This window comes from Nymphalis io, chromosome 8 (genome assembly GCF_905147045.1).
Source record: "Nymphalis io chromosome 8, ilAglIoxx1.1, whole genome shotgun sequence".
In the NCBI taxonomy this organism is placed as follows: domain Eukaryota; kingdom Metazoa; phylum Arthropoda; class Insecta; order Lepidoptera; family Nymphalidae; genus Nymphalis; species Nymphalis io.
The window spans coordinates 3,170,254-3,194,637 of NC_065895.1; the positions used below are offsets into that span (position 1 = coordinate 3,170,254).

At 32.1% G+C, this 24,384-nt stretch overlaps 2 protein-coding genes across 2 annotated transcripts in view; one reads left to right on the forward strand and one right to left on the reverse strand.

The window, feature by feature from the left end:
• LOC126770208 (T-box transcription factor TBX6-like) overlaps positions 1-15,025 on the forward strand; it is a 31,120-nt gene extending 16,095 nt beyond the window's left edge. Inside the window, exons 3-5 of the mRNA XM_050489469.1 lie at positions 2,984-3,251; positions 11,180-11,320; positions 14,321-15,025. Of these exons, the coding sequence (XP_050345426.1) occupies positions 2,984-3,251; positions 11,180-11,320; positions 14,321-14,812 (901 nt within the window). The 3' untranslated portion in view covers positions 14,813-15,025. The remainder of the gene's footprint in view (positions 1-2,983; positions 3,252-11,179; positions 11,321-14,320) is intronic.
• A 4,303-nt stretch (positions 15,026-19,328) lies between these two features.
• On the reverse strand, positions 19,329-21,839 carry LOC126770205 (ankyrin repeat and MYND domain-containing protein 2). Its single transcript, XM_050489466.1, has 2 exons — positions 21,534-21,839; positions 19,329-21,448 (listed from the first exon to the last, which is right to left on the reverse strand). The coding sequence occupies exons 1-2, from the start codon at positions 21,732-21,734 to the stop codon at positions 20,465-20,467; spliced, it is 1,185 nt and encodes a 394-aa protein (XP_050345423.1). The 5' UTR covers positions 21,735-21,839; the 3' UTR covers positions 19,329-20,464.
• Between the last annotated feature and the right edge of the window lie 2,545 nt (positions 21,840-24,384).

The window sequence follows — 24,384 nt, forward strand, 5'->3', positions numbered from 1 at the left end:
GGCACGACTGTCGCATTAACGAGCACACTGCTCCTTAACATTGAACTTGACGATAAAACGACCATGAAATCAGTAGTAAAGATAATTTGAAGTCGTGAAGGGTAGGTTAGGGATAATTTTATTGCTTGTCGAGTGATGTCAAGCTGAGAAAAAAGAAACATTACTATTTGGACACGGCTTCTTTGTACTTCAGTAGTTATTGACTGTCTTAAAATTATCTTACAATATTTATCGCATTGACTTAAGGCGTTTTGCTTCTATTGTTTATTTAAATGTATAAGGCATCTCGAAATCACATGAAAAACTATAAGTGTTATAATAAGCGGATACGATTGCAAACGGCTATTCGCGGTCCGTTCAGGTTTAGGTTTTCGAGTGCGGATGTGAGAGCGGATGTGACGGTTTCTTCCCGTGCTGTTAGCGCCTCCGTGCGGCAATTGGCAAGTTGTTACAGATTTACGACCCACTCTAAAGTTTATTCAACACGATTTTGGTGGTCCCATTGTATTCCACTAAATCCCTACCCACCGGCGAAGCCTCCGCGGCTTAGCGCGCCCTCGACCGCCTTTTATGGCGCTCCCTTTTTATAGTCTCCTTATTTCATTTGCATTGACGTATAACAAATCGTTAAAGCGACGTGAACATATCATTTATGATTGTTACAATATCGTTAATTTGAAAAACCTAAGAGTTTTATTTATCGAGGTGTAATGAAAGTTGATATTTCGTCTTAATCGGTAAGTGGATCGCTTGTAAATTTTGACAATAACGAGGTCGAAATAATTGAAGGTTTCATGTGTTCGTAAATGAGAATGTAAACGCGAATATTCATTAGGGTATTTGAGTGGTTGTATCGAGATTTCTGAGTGCAGAGAAATTCGAAGTTTAAAGGATTTAGATAACAAAATTGCCCGTTAATGACCCAAAAGCCATTTGATTTTACGGTGTGATAGTCGGAAATAAACGTGGCATTAACAATATCTTAAACATATTTAGAAGTCCTTTTCTCTGCAGTAGCTGATCGTAATAGGCTTTTAAAGTAAGTTTGTCGGTGCTTTTCGCATTTTGCGCTTCGTTCGTCACCTTTGTCGGCCTTTCAAAGAACTCGATAAACGGACGAGGGACGATAAGGCTTGCAACGGTAGCAATGGATTTGTCTGGTACAGTCAACACGAGGCGTCGATGGTGTATAAGTATTGAGAGTACATATTTAACTTACTCGCTGTTTACTTGGACGACTTCAGGAGCGGGACGTGTGTCAATATTGTCGACGCAAGGATAAGAGATTCGTGTTATCAGAAACATTGCATTTAAAAAAAACTTTTTTGTATTAAATTTACGTAATTAATCGACTTGATTATTTTTAGATTAAGTTAATTGTAATATATATATATATATATTATGATATTCATTTAAATTGGGTATGTAATAGAAATAAATATCCACTTATTATGATAAATGAGCGATATTTGTCGGAGCAGCGTAGCTATTTCCATTAGATAGCCACCGCTGGTCCACACCGATACCACGTAAGGCGGTAGCCGACATCGTAAAGTTTAAATGGAAGCTAATTTAGTGCGTTGTTAATTGTGGCTGTTCTTATCGTGTGCATTAGCGGCCTCCCGGCATCCTGATAGCACCGCGTTATGACGGATGACTGAGACCCGGAGTTTGCTGATAAGGATTGGGACTTTGATGGGGGCCCTGTGAGTTTTATAGGACCAAGGTATAAACACGGTTATATAACATTTTCGTAGTAGATTTTAGTTATTTCGCATTGATTGGAATATCATTATTATTCTCTAATAGATTAAATATATATTTTTTTTATTTAGCGCAACGTATGAATTTAAAACACACTTAATACAAAGCGGTATAATATTTGTACTGACAAAACTATTTATGCGTAAATCATTAATAATCCCTTATTAATAAGTTCTAACTTTGTTTTACTTTATAATTGAACAAATGCAACATTGTTCAAATATAATGAACGCTTTACATACGTTACATCCATAGGTCACTGCTCTATATGACCGGTGCGCTATTCCCTGTCGATATCAAATGCTTGATTCGCTAAGTAGCTTCCCGGGGGGCGAAGTTTGACGGGCGATAAGATGGCGCCACGCGCATTTCTCATTTATGACGTTCCACAAACGGGTGCCAAAAGCCCCTCGTTGGTGAACACTTTTACTCCTATCAAGTTTTATACGCACGATAAAATACAATCACAAATATGTATTCTCTACGCTGTCATGGAATTTCGAAGTAGTAATTTTATTATCGACTTCTTTGTCAAACTCGCCCGGCCTTTATAAGCCGCAAAGTTATCTTTTATAGACTGTTAAGTGTTAGTTTTTTAAGTGAAGTTTCAATTTTGTTTTATTTATTCAAATTGAAAAACACCTTCGACTGTCGACCGTTCTTGTACATTAGAATTAGATAAGCCGTTATTACAAATTAAGCGTCAGCGTGCCGTAGATGCTTTGAATTTTTCAGTTATTATTTATATTATAAGCAAATTTTCATGTGATTTAAATTAAAAATAGTTAGTTATTATTATACAAAAGTTTGTATAATAATAACTAATTTTGTATTTCAATCAACGAACTTCCAAAATAGTTTGTAAAAGTGCGTGGGAAGGAAAATAATTTTTGAATTCGGAACATTGTTTAGACTAGTTAAAAGGTGAACTGTCCACATTCATGAGATAATATTTCGAGCGAAATTAAAGCTAACATTTAACACAAATTTGCTCCTAATAGTTTCTGAGATATACGCACGCAGAAATCAGGTATTTCTTATTTTTTTTTTTTTATATTTGATAGTGAGTATGTCAAGTAAGGAGTGCATCCGTGTTTACACATACAATTGTTCACTATACTATATCCTGCGGATGATTATAGAGTTTTTCACCATAGTCGAAATTCGGGCATTCTGTGTTCTTAATTACGTACTTACTCATCATAACATTTATTTACAGACGCATGTTTCCATCGCTGCGCGTGTCTCTAAGCGGTCTTGACCCCCGCGAGGAGTACTGCGTGTTACTTGAACTGTCGTTGGTTGGACGTCGTCGCTGGCGCTGGGCGGGTGGAGCATGGGCGGCCGCTGGAGGCGCTGAACCTCAATCACCACGCCGTCTCATGTTACACCCAGACTCCCCTGCTCCAGGACACCACTGGACAGCAAACCCTGTCTCGTTTAGCAAGCTTAAGCTGACTAATAACACTATGGATGCACAAGGCCACGTAAGTACCTACTTTTAATGTTTTTTACTTATCCATTACGCTGCTTTCCAGTTAATATGTGGATTCTTTGTAAATAATGAAAAAAGCCTTTTCACGATTCTCTTAAAGGTTTTCGATCGATTTGATAGTACATAGCTACTCCTAATGTAAAGTTTACAATATTAAACTAGAATATATTATCGCATTAACACAAATTTCTAAATGAACATTCATAATTCAGCCACTTAAATCATGGACATAATCAAAAAGATAATCATTTTTAATAACTCTAGATCTAACATCGAACATCCTTAATAATTCGTTACTGTCCAACATCTGAATTCTCGTAATAATATCGTCACAGTTATCTAATGATCAAATAAACATTTTAAAAATATTTATCATACTAAAAACATTTAACATCGAAATTTTATTAAATCATTTTAAAACAAAAAGACGACTTTGATTTGGGTTACAATGGGTATATGCGAGGCTCCATACAGAGTCGTGACTATGTTCTTCCACCACAAACTTCAAAGGCAACGCCTACCCGACCACTTCCCTCTACGAAATATTGCTACGAACGATCTCCAATCAAATTTAAACTTTATTACACTACAAATAATAAATATATTTAAACGGCGATATTGATACATAGGCCTATGAATTAAAAGCTGCGATTCCATCTAAGCATTGCAAATAAAAATGAACTTTACATCTAGATATTAAGGGTGATATTAAATTGTCAGCGATTTTTTAATACGTATCTTAACGACGTAGTAGAAAAGCGTATACGAAGGTTGTATGTTGTTGTGATGAGTGATGTAACTATACTTCTTTATTCCTATGTAAACAACGCGGACAGACGGGTGACGCTTTTATTAATGATGCCACGTACATATAGTGTGTTTAATGAGGTCTATTGACACTCTTTGTTTGAACAAACACTTACCTGAGAAAATTTCTATTGTGTTGGCTTATGCGTTTGTGTTGAGACTTTATTTTTTATAATTATACCGACTAAGTTAGATCGCGTGTCTCGCAATATTGAGAATATCATTAACATACGTGGTACATATGCACGTCGCTAATCATTGGTTTAAATTACGTCCTTTAAAAAAAATTACAAGCTAAAATTCATAACGAAACAAAACATTACTTAATTGTTGTTTGGCGGTACTACAGTCCACATAGTCTACCCGATATGGAATAGTATTTACACCAAAAACTCTCAAAGCAATAGCTTATAGCGTTTCACCTGTATTTGCATTATTTAATTAAATTAATTGAAGTAAATATTTCGATGCAAAGCTAAATAATTAAAAGAATGTATTCATTATAGGTAAATGAAGTCAACGACATTTATTTATAATATATATCGCGCTTGTATATTTACATAGCTTCTTAGTAATGTTGATTAAAAATAATGAGTGAAATTTATTTATTATTTCGCTATTTTGCGAATAGATCAAATCTGAAATTAATAAAAATAGCAAAAAAACATATTACCTGTAGTTTTGTCTCAGATGTCCTTAATGTAAATGTTAAATGACGATCACTTATACCTTAATGAATCTCAAAGAGACTATGTACAAAGTATAAAATTGATTGCATTCACCTTATCCTTTCAATAAAACGTGCTCACATGTTTTATAAACACGAAACACAAAAACATACTATTATGAAGGGTTAGAATGCCCTTGCGCATACGCATCGACGATTAGATTGAGACTGCGCACGGGCCCGTGAGTAATGCAGTGAGAGATTTTTTTTTAGCTCCTTGTAGAAATATTATTTGTCATATATGGATTACACTTGATCATTTTTTGTCAAAAGTAAAATGACATAAAGTCCAAACTATAAATTGAAACTAATATGCATTCTGTATGCCTTTCAGGAAAACGTGATACTTATACTTAAGAAAATAAATTTATATCTTTTTTATTATTATATAATAGTTATAAAGTATATTTTATATTATTATAGTGGGTATAATAAGCGGTATTGCACTATGTATAGGTATCTATTTTTTATAATTTCCAATATGGCAGACCTATAAATGTGATTTCAATGGTAAGTGGTTACCTCCGCCAAAAGACTATCATTATAAGAAATACATAGAAACCATTCCATACACATACTTAAGTAGCACAAATACTTCATACCTTGAACCAGTAATGACATTGACTTATTGCCCATTGAATATTTATGTTAAATCCCTAGTACAAATAACCAGAAGTTAACTATTGTTTTAAATTCTTTCTAAAAAATATGAAATATTTAAAAATACAGTTATTTAACCTGTTCCTACCGCCGTCATCTATTCAACCGCGGCGTCTTTGTACTCACAAAAGATAGGCTACCGATATAGTGTACGAAACTATTATTCTTGAAATATACGCATGGCTTGCTCACTTGAGGTTTCGCCACTTGCAATAAAGCCTCACCAACCATTATACCATTGTATGCTTTTTAACGCAACATCAAAGGTATATCGACCCTTGAAAAACTTTTGTGAGAAATATAGTTAATTACAAGACGGATTATGAAATGTTTTAAAAGAGTTACAATGAAAGGTTTAGTGTTGTCGAATGTTAAAAAGATCTTCAACTAATTTTTAAAACAGTATACTGTAGCTTTAGTCATAAAAATAATTCAATTTCTATTATAAGTCAATCGCATTTTGTCTTTGTCATTCAAAAGATAAAGTTTGAAAGAAATGTAGAGAACTTGTTTAATTGTATCTCATACGTATGTCCTGTATAAAGAAACATAGAATAGTTGTTTAAAAGCAGGCTAATCGTTTTTTAAAGTGAAAACCGATTTCAATTTATACAATGTGCTGTATTTTAACGTTTTCTTTAATTATTATAAATATTATAAAGTATATAATTATTATAAATATCCTAGTTTTAATCTCAAATAAGAAACAAGTTCATTTTCTGCATACATTAAGCGAATCGAATGTCGGGTTTTGAAATAACTTCTTATAGATATGTATCACCTTTGTTATGAAAATATAGAGTTGTGTTTGTATATAGCAATAACTAAATTGTCAGAAATAAATAAACACGTGCAAGTGATAAGTGACAAAAGTGATATATAACAAAATGTCAACAAAATTGAAAATCTAAATATAAAGCATATTGCAAAAAAACGTAACGTCAAACGTTACGTTTTTTTGCGTTTAAATAAAAACATATATATATGTTCCCGTATATATATATATTTTTTTCTTACATGCAAAGACTAATTGATATGATTTGTTAAATATAACTTTTTTCATTATTTTTATGTTTTATTTAAACACAAAGTTTCAGAACTGTAACTTTGGTACGAGTACTAAATGTAGTTACGTGATTAAAAACGATTACCTTATAAAAGTACAGCGGAAGTTTAAAAAACAGAAGTATTTATTCGACACCATTGCCACTATCGCTAAAAGAATCTATGCCGCTAACATTTTAGTTCCAAACGTTTTGAGAAATATATTTTTTTCTAACGGTCCGTAATCTATAATCTTTTCACGCTTAATTAGAGCTAGAGTTTTACTCTATGTATAATATAACAGTAACTTGAAAGTATCTGAACAAGTTGATGTCGCCAGCTGCCCAGATGCAGATATAGTTTTTAATAATACGTATATTTTATATATTACTTTTTTACATGTTTTATTAGCTGGTCAATTTAAATTGCGCATATTGTAGATATATTTATTTTGTTACTATTGTAATGAAGTTAATATCAGTCAGGACTCAGCAGTATTTCTGGCAAATGCTGTTTTTTACCAGCGTTCTATGACTCAGATAGAAAACACTGTTTGGAAATTTGTACCTATATCGCAAAAATATCTAGTCAGTAAGGTTTGTCTTATATAGATAAAGACAAGTCGCAGAGCAAAAGTTAAATTCGAATCTAAAATTTAATCCTAAGATGTATTAATGTATATTTCTTTATACACACTTTACTTCCAAAAATTATTTCACGTTTTAAAGTCGTGCAACAAAGTACGATTTGAAAGTTTTCTAAATCGATTTGGCGTTTTGATTTTAAGTGGTTTGTTTTGTGATTATTTCAATGTTCTTTGCAGCATAATATTATTTACCTTCAGAGCAGTTTAGACTTCTTGGCTCTGATACTCACTCTGATACAAATATAGAGTATTTGCTGATATAGCGATAAGAACACGATCGGAGCTTCTCAATCTTTATAATTTATATCGTACTTAAATAATTATCTCTTAATAATTTGTAACATACATACATATATTTTAATACGTACTTTATATTTAAATTGTTTTTGTGTCACATAATTTAGATATTTACTGAAATAATATTATTAATGTTGGACTTATAAATTAAAGGTTAAGTAAAACGTTTATGTTAGGAAATAATCATATGAAGGCTTGAATATATTTTACCTCTTTATATATAATCAGTACGACACATACTCTTTTTATAATACACAAAATTGTTCCATTAATATTTACATAATTATGTGTAAAGCGTTCTTGATTAAAATTTGTGCGTTTACTTGTTATAGAAATAACAAATCAAAGATCACTTTTAATATTATGCAAAAAATATAGAATATTGATATTATCTGTAACTTCAATCTCCTTTGATTGAACGCGTATCAGGTTGATGGACGAGCTTCCGAATACGGTGAAACTTTTATAATGTCTGTCTGTCAATATGTCAGTATATTCATACTCGTCTTTAGATAGATTTATATCTAGTTTTAGGAGAAAAAATATCATAAAAATAATTAAACGTTTACGACGTAAAAAATAAACTACACTATTAAGATCTTAATGTTAAATACTTCGGAACTTCCTGAATTGTTTGTCGAAATATTTAGTTAAGAATTTGATGGAGAAATTCAAAACAGACAGACAATTCAAAAGTGATAGCTAAAGCGACATGCACATAATGCCTCATTACGACGAGGTAAATTACCTGAAAATGCGCCTTATTTAATTTAAGGGACACAAATGAATTAAAATAAGGTTATAATGGCTCATTTAATGAGCTTTTTAATGTCATTTAAACTTGTATCTACGTAATTGCTTAGCCATAAAAGTATTTACTATTGCGCAAAGCCTAAAATTATTTAGTAATTACCTTTGTGGTTAAAATTTAATTAGAACCGTAAAAAGGTTAATGAAATTCAAAAAAAAAACAATTCGGACAACAAACCTATATGAACGTAATTAGCTTTCTTCTAATTATCCTTTTATTCAATTCAATTAGGTTTTTCTTCGTCTCATTTGATCAGAATATTTTCCAACGGAATACATATAAACAAATTTATTTATGTCATTAACTTTAATATATTTTAAAACAGCTTCTGTTTTATTGTGTTTTAATTGATTATTTATTTATTGAATGTAATCGCAAAACATTCTTATTCTAAACAGAATTATATTCAACGTCTACTCTTTGCAATTAATAATACAAAAAAAAGAAGATAATATTTTTACTAAAAATGTATTGTAGAAAGAATATTGAAAATCTTTGGTTATACCTAAAAATATATGAAGAATATATATCAAAGAAATTATTTATTACATTGACATTAGTTGGAATATATAATGAAGGTAATGTATAAGCGGGAATTACAATATTAAAAAATCTTTTAATATTTATTTATTTAGAATAAATATTAAAATATCCTTTTTGACACGATAATTGACTCCTAGACCAAGCTTTAATGAAATTCTACCAGCCCTTCGAGCCTGATTGGGTAACAAAAAATAACCTAGCCAATAAAAGTTGTTAAGGTGATATCACCTTAGTAGGTACTTATAAATTAGCTATTTATTTAAGATTCGCTTTCAGGTAACTCCCTAATTAAGACAGTAAAAATAAATAAATGGGATGTCGATTGTTTTAAGTAATTCTAATTGAAATGTATTTACAACTTTACAGAGATGGTTAACTCGTATGGATACCATACGAGTTAACCTAGTTGATAATTATTTTGGTAATAATTTGTACCATATGATGATAGAATCAGGAAGCGAAAGTTCAAAATTTTTGTTTCTTTGTTTAATTTATTTTGTTTAAAACGCGATCACGCAATTAACCTTCCTAGACGCTGTTTAACCAGCCTAGATGTGATCTTTCAAACGGCACGTGTTTACTTCCTCATAATACGTACACATATAATCAAGAATTGCTTCAACGTGACCAGGATAATTGATACCGTATAAATATTTCTGTCCATAATGAAATATAATTACAATAAACTTTTTATGAATTGTCTTCATGTTTTGACCTTTAATTTCTATTGAAAAATTGTTTTATGAAACTTATAAAAGAGACTCATCTCTACTATCATGAGATGCCGAAGCGATCGTAATGCCTAATCATCTATACAACATCGGTGACAATTGTGCTACTAAACAAGATGACTTTAAAACATAGCCTGCAGTTAGTTAATCCTAGAGATATGTAGTTTTAGGTCCATATGTTCACATAACGTTCGGTTCCGGATCGCGTAATTGGGCTTATTTGTCCGAGCCTTAATCGTGGGAATAGAACGTTACAATGATTAAACTCTCCAATTAGCTCAGAATCGGATACCTTTCTTAAAAATAATAGGTATGTTTAATTACACTTTATAGTCGCTTCAATAGTAGCTTCTTCAATTCAAAGTGTTTTACGTCAAGAAGATTTTTTTAAATAGAATGTTTTACTGCTAACAGTAGTCTTAAAATAGATCAACTTTCGTCAGTAGTTCGATGTCATAAAAAAATGGAAAGTTAAAAAAGTATACAAGTGAAAACACAAAACAGAACCCTTTACGCTTGAAGAGTCGGCGCCCGCAGGTAGCTCCGCGTCAAGTACCAGATAAGCCCTTGTACGATCCGCCGCCTACGCCTGCGACTGCGCCTGACCGCCTAGGAGACGTGTCGCCAAATCTTGTTTTTTATCTCATAATACAATTTTGCACTTCAACTATGTTTTATATATTTTCAATTTTTTTTCTCTCAAATTGATTCATGTTTTCACATAAGCAACGTGTTATATACACATTTATAATGAATATATGTGTTCTATTAAAAATCAAACTACTATTAATACTAATAAATAAATTAATATAGATACAAGTAAATTACTCCAAAAAACTCAAATATAGTATTAATAAAAATATAGAGGTTTAGAATGCAATCAAACGATTATCGTTTTCTTTAAACCGTTTTATCATTAGGAAAATTGACATCTCATGAAATAAAAACATATAAAGTTTTAGAATTATAAAAAAAAAACTAACGATGCATTTAAAACTAAATAATATAACCTTATTGCAACTTTTACAAATATAACATTTTATACACTTTTATTTAATTAGCTTTAATTGCTTTGAACAGACGCACATTGCATTTTATTTATTATGATAATCTTGAGTTGTTGACTTTAAGCTTATTTTAATGGTAATTTGTAATTTATTATTTCAATTTTAAGTACTTATATTATGTTGGAAAAAATAAACAACATTTTCCGTTCTAGTTGACTCGTAACTATTTACATAGATACTATATCAAACTATAATACTATTAAATAATTTATCAATTGAGTTTATAGTTTTATTTCAACAGTTTTCCTTATAAAATTAGTAGTTAAACTAATGCGTAAGTCATCTAGTTTAATATTTTGGAGTTAGACTTTTTTTAATTAATTTATGTTAGGAGTATAACTTATTATTCATAGACTAAATTAAAAATTGAATTGAAATGAGATAGCTAATTTAAATTGTTTCCTTTAAAACAAAAAAGTTAAAGCTTAAATGAATATAATTTTAAGTTATATTTCTTTTGGTGTTCATAGACGCCCACGGGCTTATGGGCAAATACCTACGTCGCCTATATCGATATCCGGGAATGACTGGAGCCATTGATATTAAATTTATATAAGCATAATATTAATTTAATAATTATTTTACAGATGGTACTAACATCCATGCACAAGTATCGACCACGCGTGGTAGTCGTGCGCGCTCGTGATGCCGCAGCGCTGGCCTGGGGCGCGCCGCACGCCTCATTTTCATTCCCTGAGACCGAATTCATTGCGGTCACTGCCTACCAGGTAAATTTTGTTATTATTAATTTACTGTTTATAAAAGATCAATAATCTCTTACTTGTAAACTTTATTGACGGGTAATTAATTAAAGAATGCTGTCTTCTTCTTTCGAATGTCAAATCAATATTGACAGAAAGAGCGAAATAAGTGTGAGCGAAACTAAACTAAGTGACATTTATAATAAGAGCGTAAATTAACAGACAATGTTGTTCATAAACCATATTGTTTTAAGTAAAGTTTTTATATTATTATCGCGACATGCATTATATAAAAGTATGTAATATCACACTTAAATTTATTTAAGAAAAAGACGCTTAGGTGACAGATATCCTTCCAAATATACATATTTAACATTAATGTGCGAAGTACATAACTAACAATCTTATATACTAATACTTTCAAAGTTACTTTAAATTTCAATTTTAAATTAACGAACATACGTATATATTTATTATCAAATTCCATCCAGGATGCAAACAATCAATCGATGACATTTATTACAAAAAAAAATATATAACAGCTTAATTATGACTAGTGGATTAAAGTATATTCCAATACAACACGTACCTATAATTGGTATTAATCATGATAGAATGTAAGCTTGTTATATTTTTCCAAACAAAAAATTGTAAACGATTACTCAGATAACACGTTCAATTAGGTCGTTTTGTAATTCTTCGCAAAAAGATCGTATAATCTTTTTATGATAACGTATTTATACGTTAATTATATTGTTAGGGTGCTATCAGCGAGGCTTTAATCACAGGTGTTATAATAACAAGGTCTTGTTCTCTCAACGGAGTTCCCTATATGATACAATCTAAAACTATTCCAAGAAATCGAGCTACGCTTCCATGAAGACGGGCGATTCGCACTTATGAGTACGAACCAATTTTTTTCGAGTCAAAGGCGCCAAAGCTTTTACACTACACGACAAGAAAAAAAACCCCAGATTGCAATGGCGACGAGCGGTCATTTATGCTAACGAAACAAAAGTAGCCAATTTAAAAGCTTGGCGGCCGGTTTGCTGAGTTCCGTATTGTTTAAAAAAATGCGAGATTTGATGATTCAGAAACACTTAGTCATATTTAGAGATGACACCAAACTATGGATTGGCTAATATTTGTTAGATACGGCGATTAAATATAAACTTTGCTACATACATATTGTACGTACATATTTTTTAATCATTGCTTGGTTGGTTAGTAATAGCAGACACATATGTGTATATATATCTAAAGTTTTTAATAAGATTTATCAAATCTGTCTCCAATGTAACAGATACTGCAAAGAAACCGAGCCCTCCCGCTGTTTTGTTTTCTTAAACCAAGCTCTTTCTTTTGACACTCAGCGCAGCGTGTCATTTTCTTGCATAATCCATCGTCCAGTAATTAGGTCGCGGCGGCAGCTTTGGTCCGGCGGTATGTTTAATGTTGACTGCAGCGAGGCGCGAACAGCTTCTCGCGTCCATTTACAATTACAATTACGACGACGGGTCGCTTTGTAGGATAATCCGGGAATTGTCCATCTAACGGGACCTCGTTGTGGACAAAGACTGGCGGCGTATCGTTGCGCATTATCCCGCCCAAATGAATACATGGTTGCCAACATATTGTTACGAATTACCATCGAATTAGAAAATCCTCTTTTGCAGTAGCCGACGCTTATTTAAAAGCGTAACTAGGTGGCAGACCGATGCGATTATTACAAAGGAATCTGCCTTGCCACACAAACACATATAAAACATTCAAACACGATCCATCAATATGTCTAGACAGGACATTCGCATGTTTGTAAATCTTTAGTCGATATTTTTACTGCTTACATTCGATAACCAAATTTACTCAGATCCTAATTACACATCCCTAAAAAGTCGGCGACGAGACAGTCGCTAATATGGGGAACGCAAAACGTAAAAGCAACTGCAAGTTTGTGACGTGACGTCACAGCCGACAGGGCGGAGCAGGGGCGGCGCCTGGCACATCTCAAGCACTCGCTTAAACTAACCGACCGACTCGAGAAGTCTTCAAGAGCGAGCTTATGGCATGCTTTTAGCAAGCCTTCCTATAGCGAAAAGTTATCAGTTATCTCGTTCTGCGTTAAATAAACGGCACCCGCCGGCGCCGCCTTATCATTTCGTGTAAACAGCCATTTACAAGTGACCTGACGTATCACGGCGGGTCTATTTGCCATCAGGATCTTGCTAGACAAACTAAGATACCAGCCACGAAATGTGCAGATATCGACATTGCTTTTTATCAGCTTTCCTGTAGCAATATTAAAACGGGTAACGGTTATGCTGTTATTAAAAATTTGTTCACAATTAAGCGGAGAAAAGTATTTTAAATATCATATTACGTGTTACGGGTAGTTAGAAAGCTAGCATGTTGGCGCCGTGTTTTGGTAGCGTTGGTTGTTGTCGCCGGCAGTCGCGCGACGGGCGGGCGACGGCGATACGCATACATGGCATGCTAATTGGCCTGTCGCCAAGCTTACACCGCCACATGTGCAACAATTATCCCTTACAAGCTATTAGACGACGGAGATGTATGCGGAAACGGATGTTAAAATTGCATTCTCACTAAGATAAGCAAGTTCCTCGTAAACCGGTATAAAGAATACTATTGGTTGAAGTTATCATATTTATTAAGAAAAAAAACGAACAAACTTTATTATGTAATAAAATATAATATGATTATGATACAACTATAAAATCTTAAAAGCCAAATCCAATAGAAAATAAGCAAAATTGATTGTAACTCGTAGGTGGGTGAAGTGGTCTCACGAATAGGTGTAATCAAAGTGAAATAAAATATACTCGCCAAATAGAATAATTAAAATAATGCTAGAATCGTGACGGCATGCGAGAATGTGTAAAACTGACCATCGCTCTCAATTTTTTATGCCGACCATCTCAATAATAACTCAATCAAATTCAAACATAATTAAATTATTACTAAAATTGAAACAATTTTATTATAACAATTATTGTTTTTTGTTCACAGAACGACCGAATAACTAAATTAAAAATAGATAACAATCCCTTCGCAAAAGGTTTCCGCGCGTGCGGACAGTCAAAGTGCAAAAGGAAGAATATTGAGACAGAAAACGGTAGTACAGAAGCACAGAACGAGTCTTCGGACGCGAAACGCCCATGTTCCGATGCTGCGTCTTCTTGCTCAGAGGAGGGAAGCCTGCGTTCATCTTCACCACGGTCACCACCACTAGTGGAGTCACCAGCTCCGCTTGTCTCTCCACCAGAGAACATAATACCTCCTTCCACATTCTACCCACCAGAACTACCATACATGCACCCCCTTCATATGCCAATGCCTCTAGGAATGTGGCCCACGAATACGATATCCGGTGGTTTCTTGGGATCCTCGTGGAGCTCAGTCCCCCCACCGCCACCTAGTATTCCAACGCCCTCAAACCCGCCCGCTCCTTGTCGACGTATTAAAAGCTTTACAATCAGCGCCATCCTTGGCGAAGGCTGATGATCCTAATAGATATAAACGACGGGCATAATTCGCAATATTTACATTGGTCTGTAAATATATTAGATAGTTATAATTTTGATGACGAGTACTCCTTAAACCTACCTCGAGAACTTAAAACGATAAGGGTCGATATATTTTGTATGTGATAAAAGTGCCTTAAGCAAACTTTAGTAGTTTAAGAAAAAGATATAATTATATCATTAAAATATATGCCATATGCCATCGTTATTGATAGAACATTTGGCATTTCGATATGCCAAATGTTCTATCATTCATATCAATTGATGTAAGTTTTACTTTTAAGTTTCATGTGCATAATGTATATAGCAAAATGTGTGTTTATATGTAAAGAAGTTAATAAACTTTTTAGAAAAAAAGAAATCTATTGTTTTTCTTTAAAATGATCCGTGATATTTTATTACTTATTTATTTACCATATAAATTACGTGTAAAGGAAGAGATTTTTTTATAATATATAAGGTAAAGGATCCAGACTCGTTTCTATTACAATACTAGTTATAGAACAATATTCCATCTCAAGTAAGGCAAATTTGGACACACTTACCTAAACATTAAAAAGATGTAATGAAATATTTGTGTGAAAAATGTTCTTATAATTATTGAAGTGATAGATGATGATAGATGATGATGATTTTATTTCACTATTATATTGAAAATGATAAACAATAATGAAACTTTAAAAAATATTCTGAATGTTAATAATTAAGAGTACTTCAATATTGAATAAAGGGATTTTAATTGGTACTTCCTGGATTTCACACACACAACAATTTTATTTACAATTATTGTTCAAGGGTGCGTGAAGACCACATCCGACCGTACGTGATTTTTCGTCATCTCGAGGTGATTTTTAAGAATACATATACTGCAATATTAAATTTTTGAAAATTCTATTTTCAAACTGAGAATTAAACGCGCCATTTGATTTTTTTAAGCACTTATTTAAGTATTACAAGTAGGTTCCCTATTTGTACTGTTCGACATTATACTTAATTTTAAATACACATCTGTTTCAAGTCATTCAATTTCAATATGTCTGCAGTTACACACCACAAAACAATTTCTCATAATCAATAAAAAATATAATGTGAACGATTACGTTAAAACAGAAAATAAAAGTTAAATAATTGACATTTTTTTTGTGTTCCATATCTCGTTAATTTGTTTGGTTACATACTTTTTTACATCGTCGTAAATATTAATAAAATATTACTACTTACACACACAAGCAGAACGCAATATTTCCAAGTAAGATTTTTGGTTTTCATTGATTACTCTTGTCTCTGCTTTTTCTATAATTGTTTTTTTATCTGCAGCCTTAGCTTGAATAGCTGTCACTGCATCAGCCGTAGACAATATATATAGTTATTAAAATCAATGTATATAGTAAAAATATAATAAAATATCAAATTTATTTCTATTTTATTTTAATACTTAAAAAAATTTTAAAACATATCATAATGCTACAAAATACTTTTCAAAATTGTTGCCAATTTGACTGTGGCCAACCTATTCTTGTACGTTTAAAACTCACTACAATATATTGTTAACTTATATATATATTGTTACCTAACTTAATGTTATATATATTATACATATCTTTGTTTCGTTCATGGGTGAGCTATTAGACTGCTATTAGTGAGCATATTCAATTGAGAACATTCCTAATATTCAGGCAATATATTTGCTTAGCTGAAGTAAACAGTAGTCAAGTTCTCACCTATTGATATTTTTGTGAATTGGCGTTGTAGAGTTAATAATAAATTTCATTCTTCTTATATTTAATAAACGCAACGCTATATGCTTACCTATTTAAATATAACCAATGTCTTCCTGTATTCGCAAGCAAATGTGACTCACCAATCAAGTCTGACGGTGATGTTGATTCCCTCCTGATCGATTTAAGCCTCGGCAGCCGTTTCACTAAGGAGACTAGCCCAGTATGCAGGAAACATTATAGTAAGCGCAAATATAAGTAAACTCATATAATCCAATCCAACCGGAAATAATTTCTCGTCTTTGTTGTACCTATTTACCGCGTATAGCTAACCACGTTGTCTACATTACCGCCAATGCTGTGGCGATAAAGCTATTCTTCTCGCTTGCATGTATGAATGTAATAATTAAATTAACTTTAAATACCTTATTTTCTTATAAAAATTTTTTTTACAAAACGAGGCGAGGCGAATACGAGGCGTTATGCACCTCGTGAAAACCGAAGTTCACTTTACGTGCTTAACGTATCGATTTCGATGCAGGTAATAAATGGTGGTAAATTTGAGTAATAAAGCGAGTAATTAATTATGGATCGGTAAATTTTAGAATAATCCTTTAATATGATTTTAATGGGGCAAATGTCTCGCACCAATAAACTATTAATAATAATTTTAAAAAAACACGTTCATTTTATTCTTGATAAAATAACATCCTTATTTGTTCATCGATATTTTGGCTTAAATATTTATAAAATAATGTTTATAATTAATATAATCCTATTATGTATTTTCAAAAAAGGAAATAAACATATTATAGATAAGTTAAAAAGCTCATATCTTCAGTATTTTGCATTTTCTGATGCAAACCAAGATAAAAAGTGGATGCCTCATGTGTTTTGCGAAGATGTAGAATCGGTTTACTTCAGTGAAAGGAAACTACTAGTCATTAAAATGATTTTCATTTTTGCGTTACGAAGACAGTGGGATATAGTACAAAAATAAAGCAATTATTATAGCCGAAGTTCCTCCTATTACTATTTACTAAGCCCGTTTTACATTCGAAAGATCTACCACACCCAATTTGCCCCTGTAATTCGAGTTCAAATATACTAGAAGATGACAAAACTTTGTGAAGGCACTTGAAAAAAATAGTGATACTTCTGGTATTTACAAAAAATCTTTCACCCACTCATCAGATATTCCACCCCAAGACAGAAGTACTTGGTATTGTTGTGTTCCGATTTGAAGGGTGAGTGAGTCAGTCTTATTACAGGCACAAGGGACACATCTTAGTTCCCAAGGTTGATGGCGCATTGGCGATGTACGCTATGGTTAACATTTCTTACAATGCCATATACCAATGGTTATGGCCGTTGGTGACCACTTACCATTAGACCTATTTGTTAGTCCGCTTATCTATTCTATAAGAAAAAATCCCCTATTTGGCTCATAGATCCGTAAAGTAATAAAAGATTCTTAGTTATTATTTTTTCTGGATAAGTCTTACGTAAATAAATATAATAAATTAATTAATTAATAACTTTAGCTGGGTTATAAAAGCCGTAAACTAAAATAGGTAATTATTATATCATTATGAGATCTGATGATTTTGCTAAATAGATACTATAGCAATACATAAGACCGTTCAGCGCCATCTATTGGGGTAAGGAGTAAAACGCACACTCGTAGTTTCATTGCTCTTCGTAAAACAAGTTATGTAATACATCTTTTGTTGAGTAATGGCTTATATTTAAATTAAATTAAATTATTTTTATTCAAATACACTATTACAAATATTAATGAATTGTCAAGCGTTACCAACGGTTTGGAATGTGGATTCTGCCGATTAAAAACGGAAAGAAACTCAGTACCTACCTACCAAGTTAATTTTTTTTACATACATTTTTTTATAAATTACATACAATTAGTTAGTTCTTATACGAGATGACGCAATCATTCAATCCATTCATTTTTGTTAGGTGAATATTCAGAAACGGTATAATAGACTTTACTAATAAGATTATTTATAATAACTAATTGTAACCTTATTAATTTAAAAATAATTATAAACAACAAGTATCTTAACGGTCATGAGTACATATTTATTTGTTTCTTTTATATAAAGATACTTTTTTATGGCTCTATAAAAGCTAATATTATTAAACTCTCTTTTTGTATACAAACTTTATTAAGCACAAACACACACAGCAACTCGAATTATTGCAGTTTGACGGTAAAATATTATTGTACGTAACCCACACTAGCTTCTAAAAGATTTACCACCAATAGAAGTAGTACTCATCAATGTAATGTTTTTTTGTTTTATTTTAACCTGGCTAAGACGTTTGTTAGTCTTTCTTGGACCCAAAATTAAGAATGACTATTAGTATAAATCATACATCCCAAACCGTTACTATAGATAGTTATACCAGAAAAAATTGTGTTCCACATGGTAGTGTTCTTGGTTAGTTATATATAAATAATTTGTGTAAATTAAAATTACAAAATTGTAAGATATTTATGCGCTTTATTTTAAAGGTAAATATGAGTTCTTCTTAGAATCTTAGAAAAAGAAAAGTCACCATAGAGCATATTATTATGAAAAATGCAGATAAATTGTAACAGATTACAATATTATGCAGCTTTTTGTCAAATAAGTGTTAATAAATTTTACAGTCAGTACATACTTAATACATTTTTCTATTAATAAATATAATATAAAAAATCAGGTTTCAACAATAATAAAAAAAAACACTTTTATTAATGATTTTATTTTATCACTAAAGTGAATGTTATACAATTATGTGACACTGATACAACAAGAAAATATAATAATATGATTTGTCTTATATAGAGAGGAACTACCAAGAGTGTATTTTGTAACAGCTTAGTACATTTATAGATCAATTTGTCTAAATGTAAAATTGAACATTAGTCATGATTGGTGTTCGAAATAAGACACAAGATTAATTTAATATATTTCTTTACACAAACACATTGAATTGAATTTTTATTTCTAATAAATCTATAATTTTATTTATCTACTAACAATAATTATTTTGAAATTGGGCCATCTATATGAAATAAGTGTAATTAATTAACATTTCCGCAGATTCTGTTCAAAACAATCGCTAATTTGATAGGATATTGGAATCTATTTTTTACATGTAGGAGTAAAAGGAATTGAAAAATCTTTTTAAGGGGGTTTAAAATAAATACAAGAGAACATGTAAAAAAAATAGTACTATACAATGGCTTCATATTCATATTTATTTTTTACCTTTTATTACAATTTTTTTTTATTACAACTTATTAAGCAACCAACTCTTTTTAAAAATGGCAACCCTAGATCTGACTCTCTTACTTTTAATAAACCAGTAGCTTAATTAAAAGTAAGAAATTGCATGCTACTCTTTTATCTAATAAAATTATCAAATTAAAATAGAAACATAATTTTATATTTGTCTATCGTTCTAGATAGCTCAAAATATTGAAGTCAAGCAACAAGTATTTACTAAATGCATATGGAATACAAACAAAGGCTACGATAAGAAGTTTGAGCCTCTTTATACATTCACCGATATAAAGGTAAAAGTGCAAAAAACAGAATTGATGAATTTACACAAAAATATTTATAACATTATTTGTATCCCTATTGGAATCACATTAAGGGATTGTAATTTTGTAAGGGACTATGTATGATCCTTTATGTAGTTTAAATTTATATTTTTATCAAATGCAAACATTTTGTAATATAATTCTTTTCAAAATAGTTATTGGGCAGAAGATATAAATAGTTTTTTTCTTGTTTATTTAACTTGGTTGTTTATATTCCTATTCCATATCAAATAAAAATTCTGTTTTTAAGCATTAGATTTAAAACAAATGTGTTTATTAGCTGAAATATTATAAACTATCCAGCAACCAGATTTTGTAACTCAGCGGTTATCTCAGTCGCATCAACAGCAGGTTTGGAATTGGTGATGGGTACACTTGATTCTCTGTTACAAGCCTTTTTATGAACAAACCAATGAAGGCGTTGACATTCCCGATCACAGTACTGTACTGTTTTACATTTCGAGCACTTCTTAGCTGGTTTCTCTTCACCACAAGTACTACAATAAGGGATAGCATCTACGAATCCTCTCTGACCGTTTATTGTACAGTTGATGACTGATAAGGCCGGTGGAGGGTCCTTGCTTGTTAATGAACTCACCATCTGATGGAAAGTTGTACATTCTCTGTAAGGAAACTCACGCACACAATCTTTGAGGAATGAATCCATCAGATCTAATGAAACACCATCTTTACCAGGCTTTAAGAGCTTTTTAGCAAAAACTTCAACAATGTCATGTTTCTTATCTTCTTTGATTTCAATATTAGGTTTCTGCTTGTCTCTAATATTGTTTAATTCTCTTAAAATGTAAGCGAGGTAATGATATTTGAATGCCATCACTTCATTTGTATCACTTCCTCTGGTCATTTCTTTTTTACAAAGCATCTCGAGAACTTTACTTACTTTCTCTGCATTATCTAATAAAGCCGGCAAATGTTGTAGGTTTAGAGCCAACCTAACTGGATGAATGTTAACACCAAGGACAAATTTATGGAGAGGTTCAACGAGGAATGGTTGCAGATATGGTTCTGATTGCTGCCCTTGAGACATTGAGTAGTAAGAGATCTCACTAGTTGGTATATAGTTGTTAATAGTAGCCACAGTGTGGTGGTTACCAACGAAAGCTGCCATTTGAGAGGCAGTGCGCCCCACGGAGTTTGTTGCAGTCGGTTTAGCTCCAGCATCTAACAGTAACTTACATACCTCTGAATTCCCAGACAGAGCACCAAAATGTAATGCAGTATAATTGTATTCATGTTTACCGGAATTTACGTCCGCACCCTGTAATTGCAACATTAAACCATAAATGCTGAAAGAAACTCGATAACAATTGACCTAATAAAACACATAAATGTAATTCACTTACCCTATCAAGCAGTAATTGCACCATATCTTTACTACCCTTATAAGCGGCGTGCTGAAGTGCCGTCATGCCATTTTCGTCGAAGAAATCGACGCTGCCCTTATGTTGAGCGAGGATATTCTTAAATTCGGTCAGATCACCTTGGGCTATGGTATTGAATATTGTTTTCTCGGGTAGAGCTGAATCTTCAGATTTATTGTCCATAATGGATTACAATTTTATTTTCAAGTAAGAATTATTAAAAATGTTATAACAATTAGAATTAATATAAAACACGCTGTCAAACTCAATATTAATCAGATAGCGACTGTGAAGTGTGAATGTCAAATAATAAATTGTCAGTAATGTCACATTAACAGATGATATTACAGATGTCGTTTTTTTGGTTACTAATAATAAACTCCTATAGAATGAATTCTAATATATAAATAAATTGATTAAATGACATATTTTTATAATACTAACCGATAAAATCGTAAGCAATAATCTAAATTATTGACAATTGGTCAGAGACATCTTAAGCTTTAAACTAAACAACGCTGATGGTTGTATTGATATATCGTGCTTTTCCAAATGAAGTATAGATGGCACCACCTATTCAAAGAAATTATGATTCTTATTCGTAGACAGATTTATTTCTCTGTCTACGTTCTTATTATTAATAATTACGTCTTAATCACAAATCCTAAAGATGCTATCGTTTTCCTACATGCCTGAATTTGAAAATAAGCTGAATATTATAACTAATACATTGAAATTCATTTCCACCGGTGTAAATCAGCGACTGCTAACTAAAATTTCTTAACTAAACTTTGAATCCACATTTATCATTCGCACTGCGAAACTGTGGAATGCTTTGTCTGAGTCCATATTTCCTGATAGATACAATGTTGGTGTCTTCAAATCCAGGGTAAACGGGTTCCTTTTGGGCAGGCGTGCATCCTAGACTGTGACTATGCTTAAGATCAGGCAAGTCAAAAAACTAAACAGTTTATTATTAAGTTGTTGCACTTATCAGGAATTTAGTCGCAGGTCCTCGGGGTTTACACTCTTACAAGCTAGCAATTCACATCAAAATGTTCAAACTAAATATAGACCTGCATTTGCTTCCCCCTTCCTTCATAAGTCTGCGCGTGCTGGCTCTCGATGTCACCGCCTAACTGTAATATCAATTTCATCGCGCACAAAGAAATTTGGTAACTCCTTTGTCGCACTTCAAAAAAATGGAATTCCTTACCAGCTCACGTGTTCCCCTCTCCTCTTACAACCCGGATTCCTTCAAACGAGGCGTGAAGAGACATCTTGCGGGCCGGCAAGGCGAAGGCGGCTAGTGCAGAACAGTCTTCCCGACTGTACTGGCCGCCGTCGCGTTTGGACTCTACTACCATCAGGTGGAGTAGAGTCGTTTGCCCTCACGGCAAATATTAAATATATACATATATATATATATATATATATATATATATATATATAACGCGTCTTACTAATCACAAATAATACTTTTAAAAAGCTTCCGCTATTAAATATAAGAGCTAATTTTAGTATGAACGGCAAAAATTTTTTTTTTATGTTATTTATAATCCTTCCATCAATTTACCGAAATCCAAGTAACTTTTTCGATCGTCTGTATAGACCGCTATGAGACTAGCGATTAATATTAAAAGTTTACTATCCCTTCGATTTTGTTGATTTCTTATAATGTTTTTTTTTTTCTTTATTATTATAACTACGTAAAGTGAATTTGTATAACTTAAAAATGCTATAGTTGAATTATGTGATATATGTATATATTGTTCTTTGCGTAAGCATCGAATTTTCATTGAACAAGCAAAACGGCTGTTTGTCTAAACTCTGTTTATACGAATATTTCATTGCATCACCAATCAATCATTTGTATATTTATAAGATACAACTCGGATACTCTTAAATGCTTATCCATAATTAAATATGTAAAAATGATATACCGTTTACTTCAAAGAAATATTGCGCATATGATTAAAAATGTTATGATTCTTCTTTTAATCTAAAATTAAAGTGAACGCAAGACAGTTACAAAGTTTGGTTCAACCAGACTTTGAATATCCAGTTCTGTTAGTAGGAGTTTATTTATTTATATCCACTGCTTTATTACTGATTTAATTACCATCTTCTATTTCGTTAATTTAATTTTGCGGGTAATAAGTTTAATAATAAAAAATAAATTAGTCGTAGGACCGATGGCCGTTGGAGCAGCCGAGTCCTAGAGTGGAGACCGCGAATCGGCAAGCGCAGCGTAGGGCGCCCTCCAGCCAGGTGGACCGACGACCTTAAGAAGGTGGCGGGCACCAACTGGATGCGGAAGGTGGAGGACAGGGAGCTTTGGCGCACCTTGGGAGAGGCCTATGTTCAGCAGTGGACAACGATTGGCTGTTGATTGATTGATTGATTGGGTAATAAATAAAACCCTATATATTAAGTATAAACCTTTTTATTATATAATAATCGATAGTCACAATGGCTGATATGACTATTGATAAGTTTATACATAAACTACAAATATACGAGACATTTATCACAACGAGAACTAACATCAAAATATTAAAGAGAAGCTACATTATAATATGTTTATAATATAAGAAACTATCAAAGATCAAATGGATACATAACTCTAACAAGCACATGACTTTTGTAATGGCAACACTGTCACTTCACTTTTTGAATTGTGATGTTAAATCGTGACAAAGCACTACACGTTAAATATATGAGCTCATCTGAAAATCTAAGTCACTACATAAACTTTCTACATCTAATGAATATAATATTTTGATTGAATAACATACAACATTATAAAAGTAAGCGTGTCGTGTGGAACGTA

What these genes read in the sequence shown, in the direction of transcription:
- LOC126770205 (XM_050489466.1), bottom strand. Translation starts at nt 21,734, where the DNA reads ATGGACAATAAATCTGAAGATTCAGCTCTACCCGAGAAAACAATATTC. An exon ending in TGCAATTACTGCTTGATAGG is followed by an intron (nt 21,449 to 21,533) that starts GTAAGTGAATTA and finishes TTGCAATTACAG; the next exon opens with GGTGCGGACGTAAATTCCGG.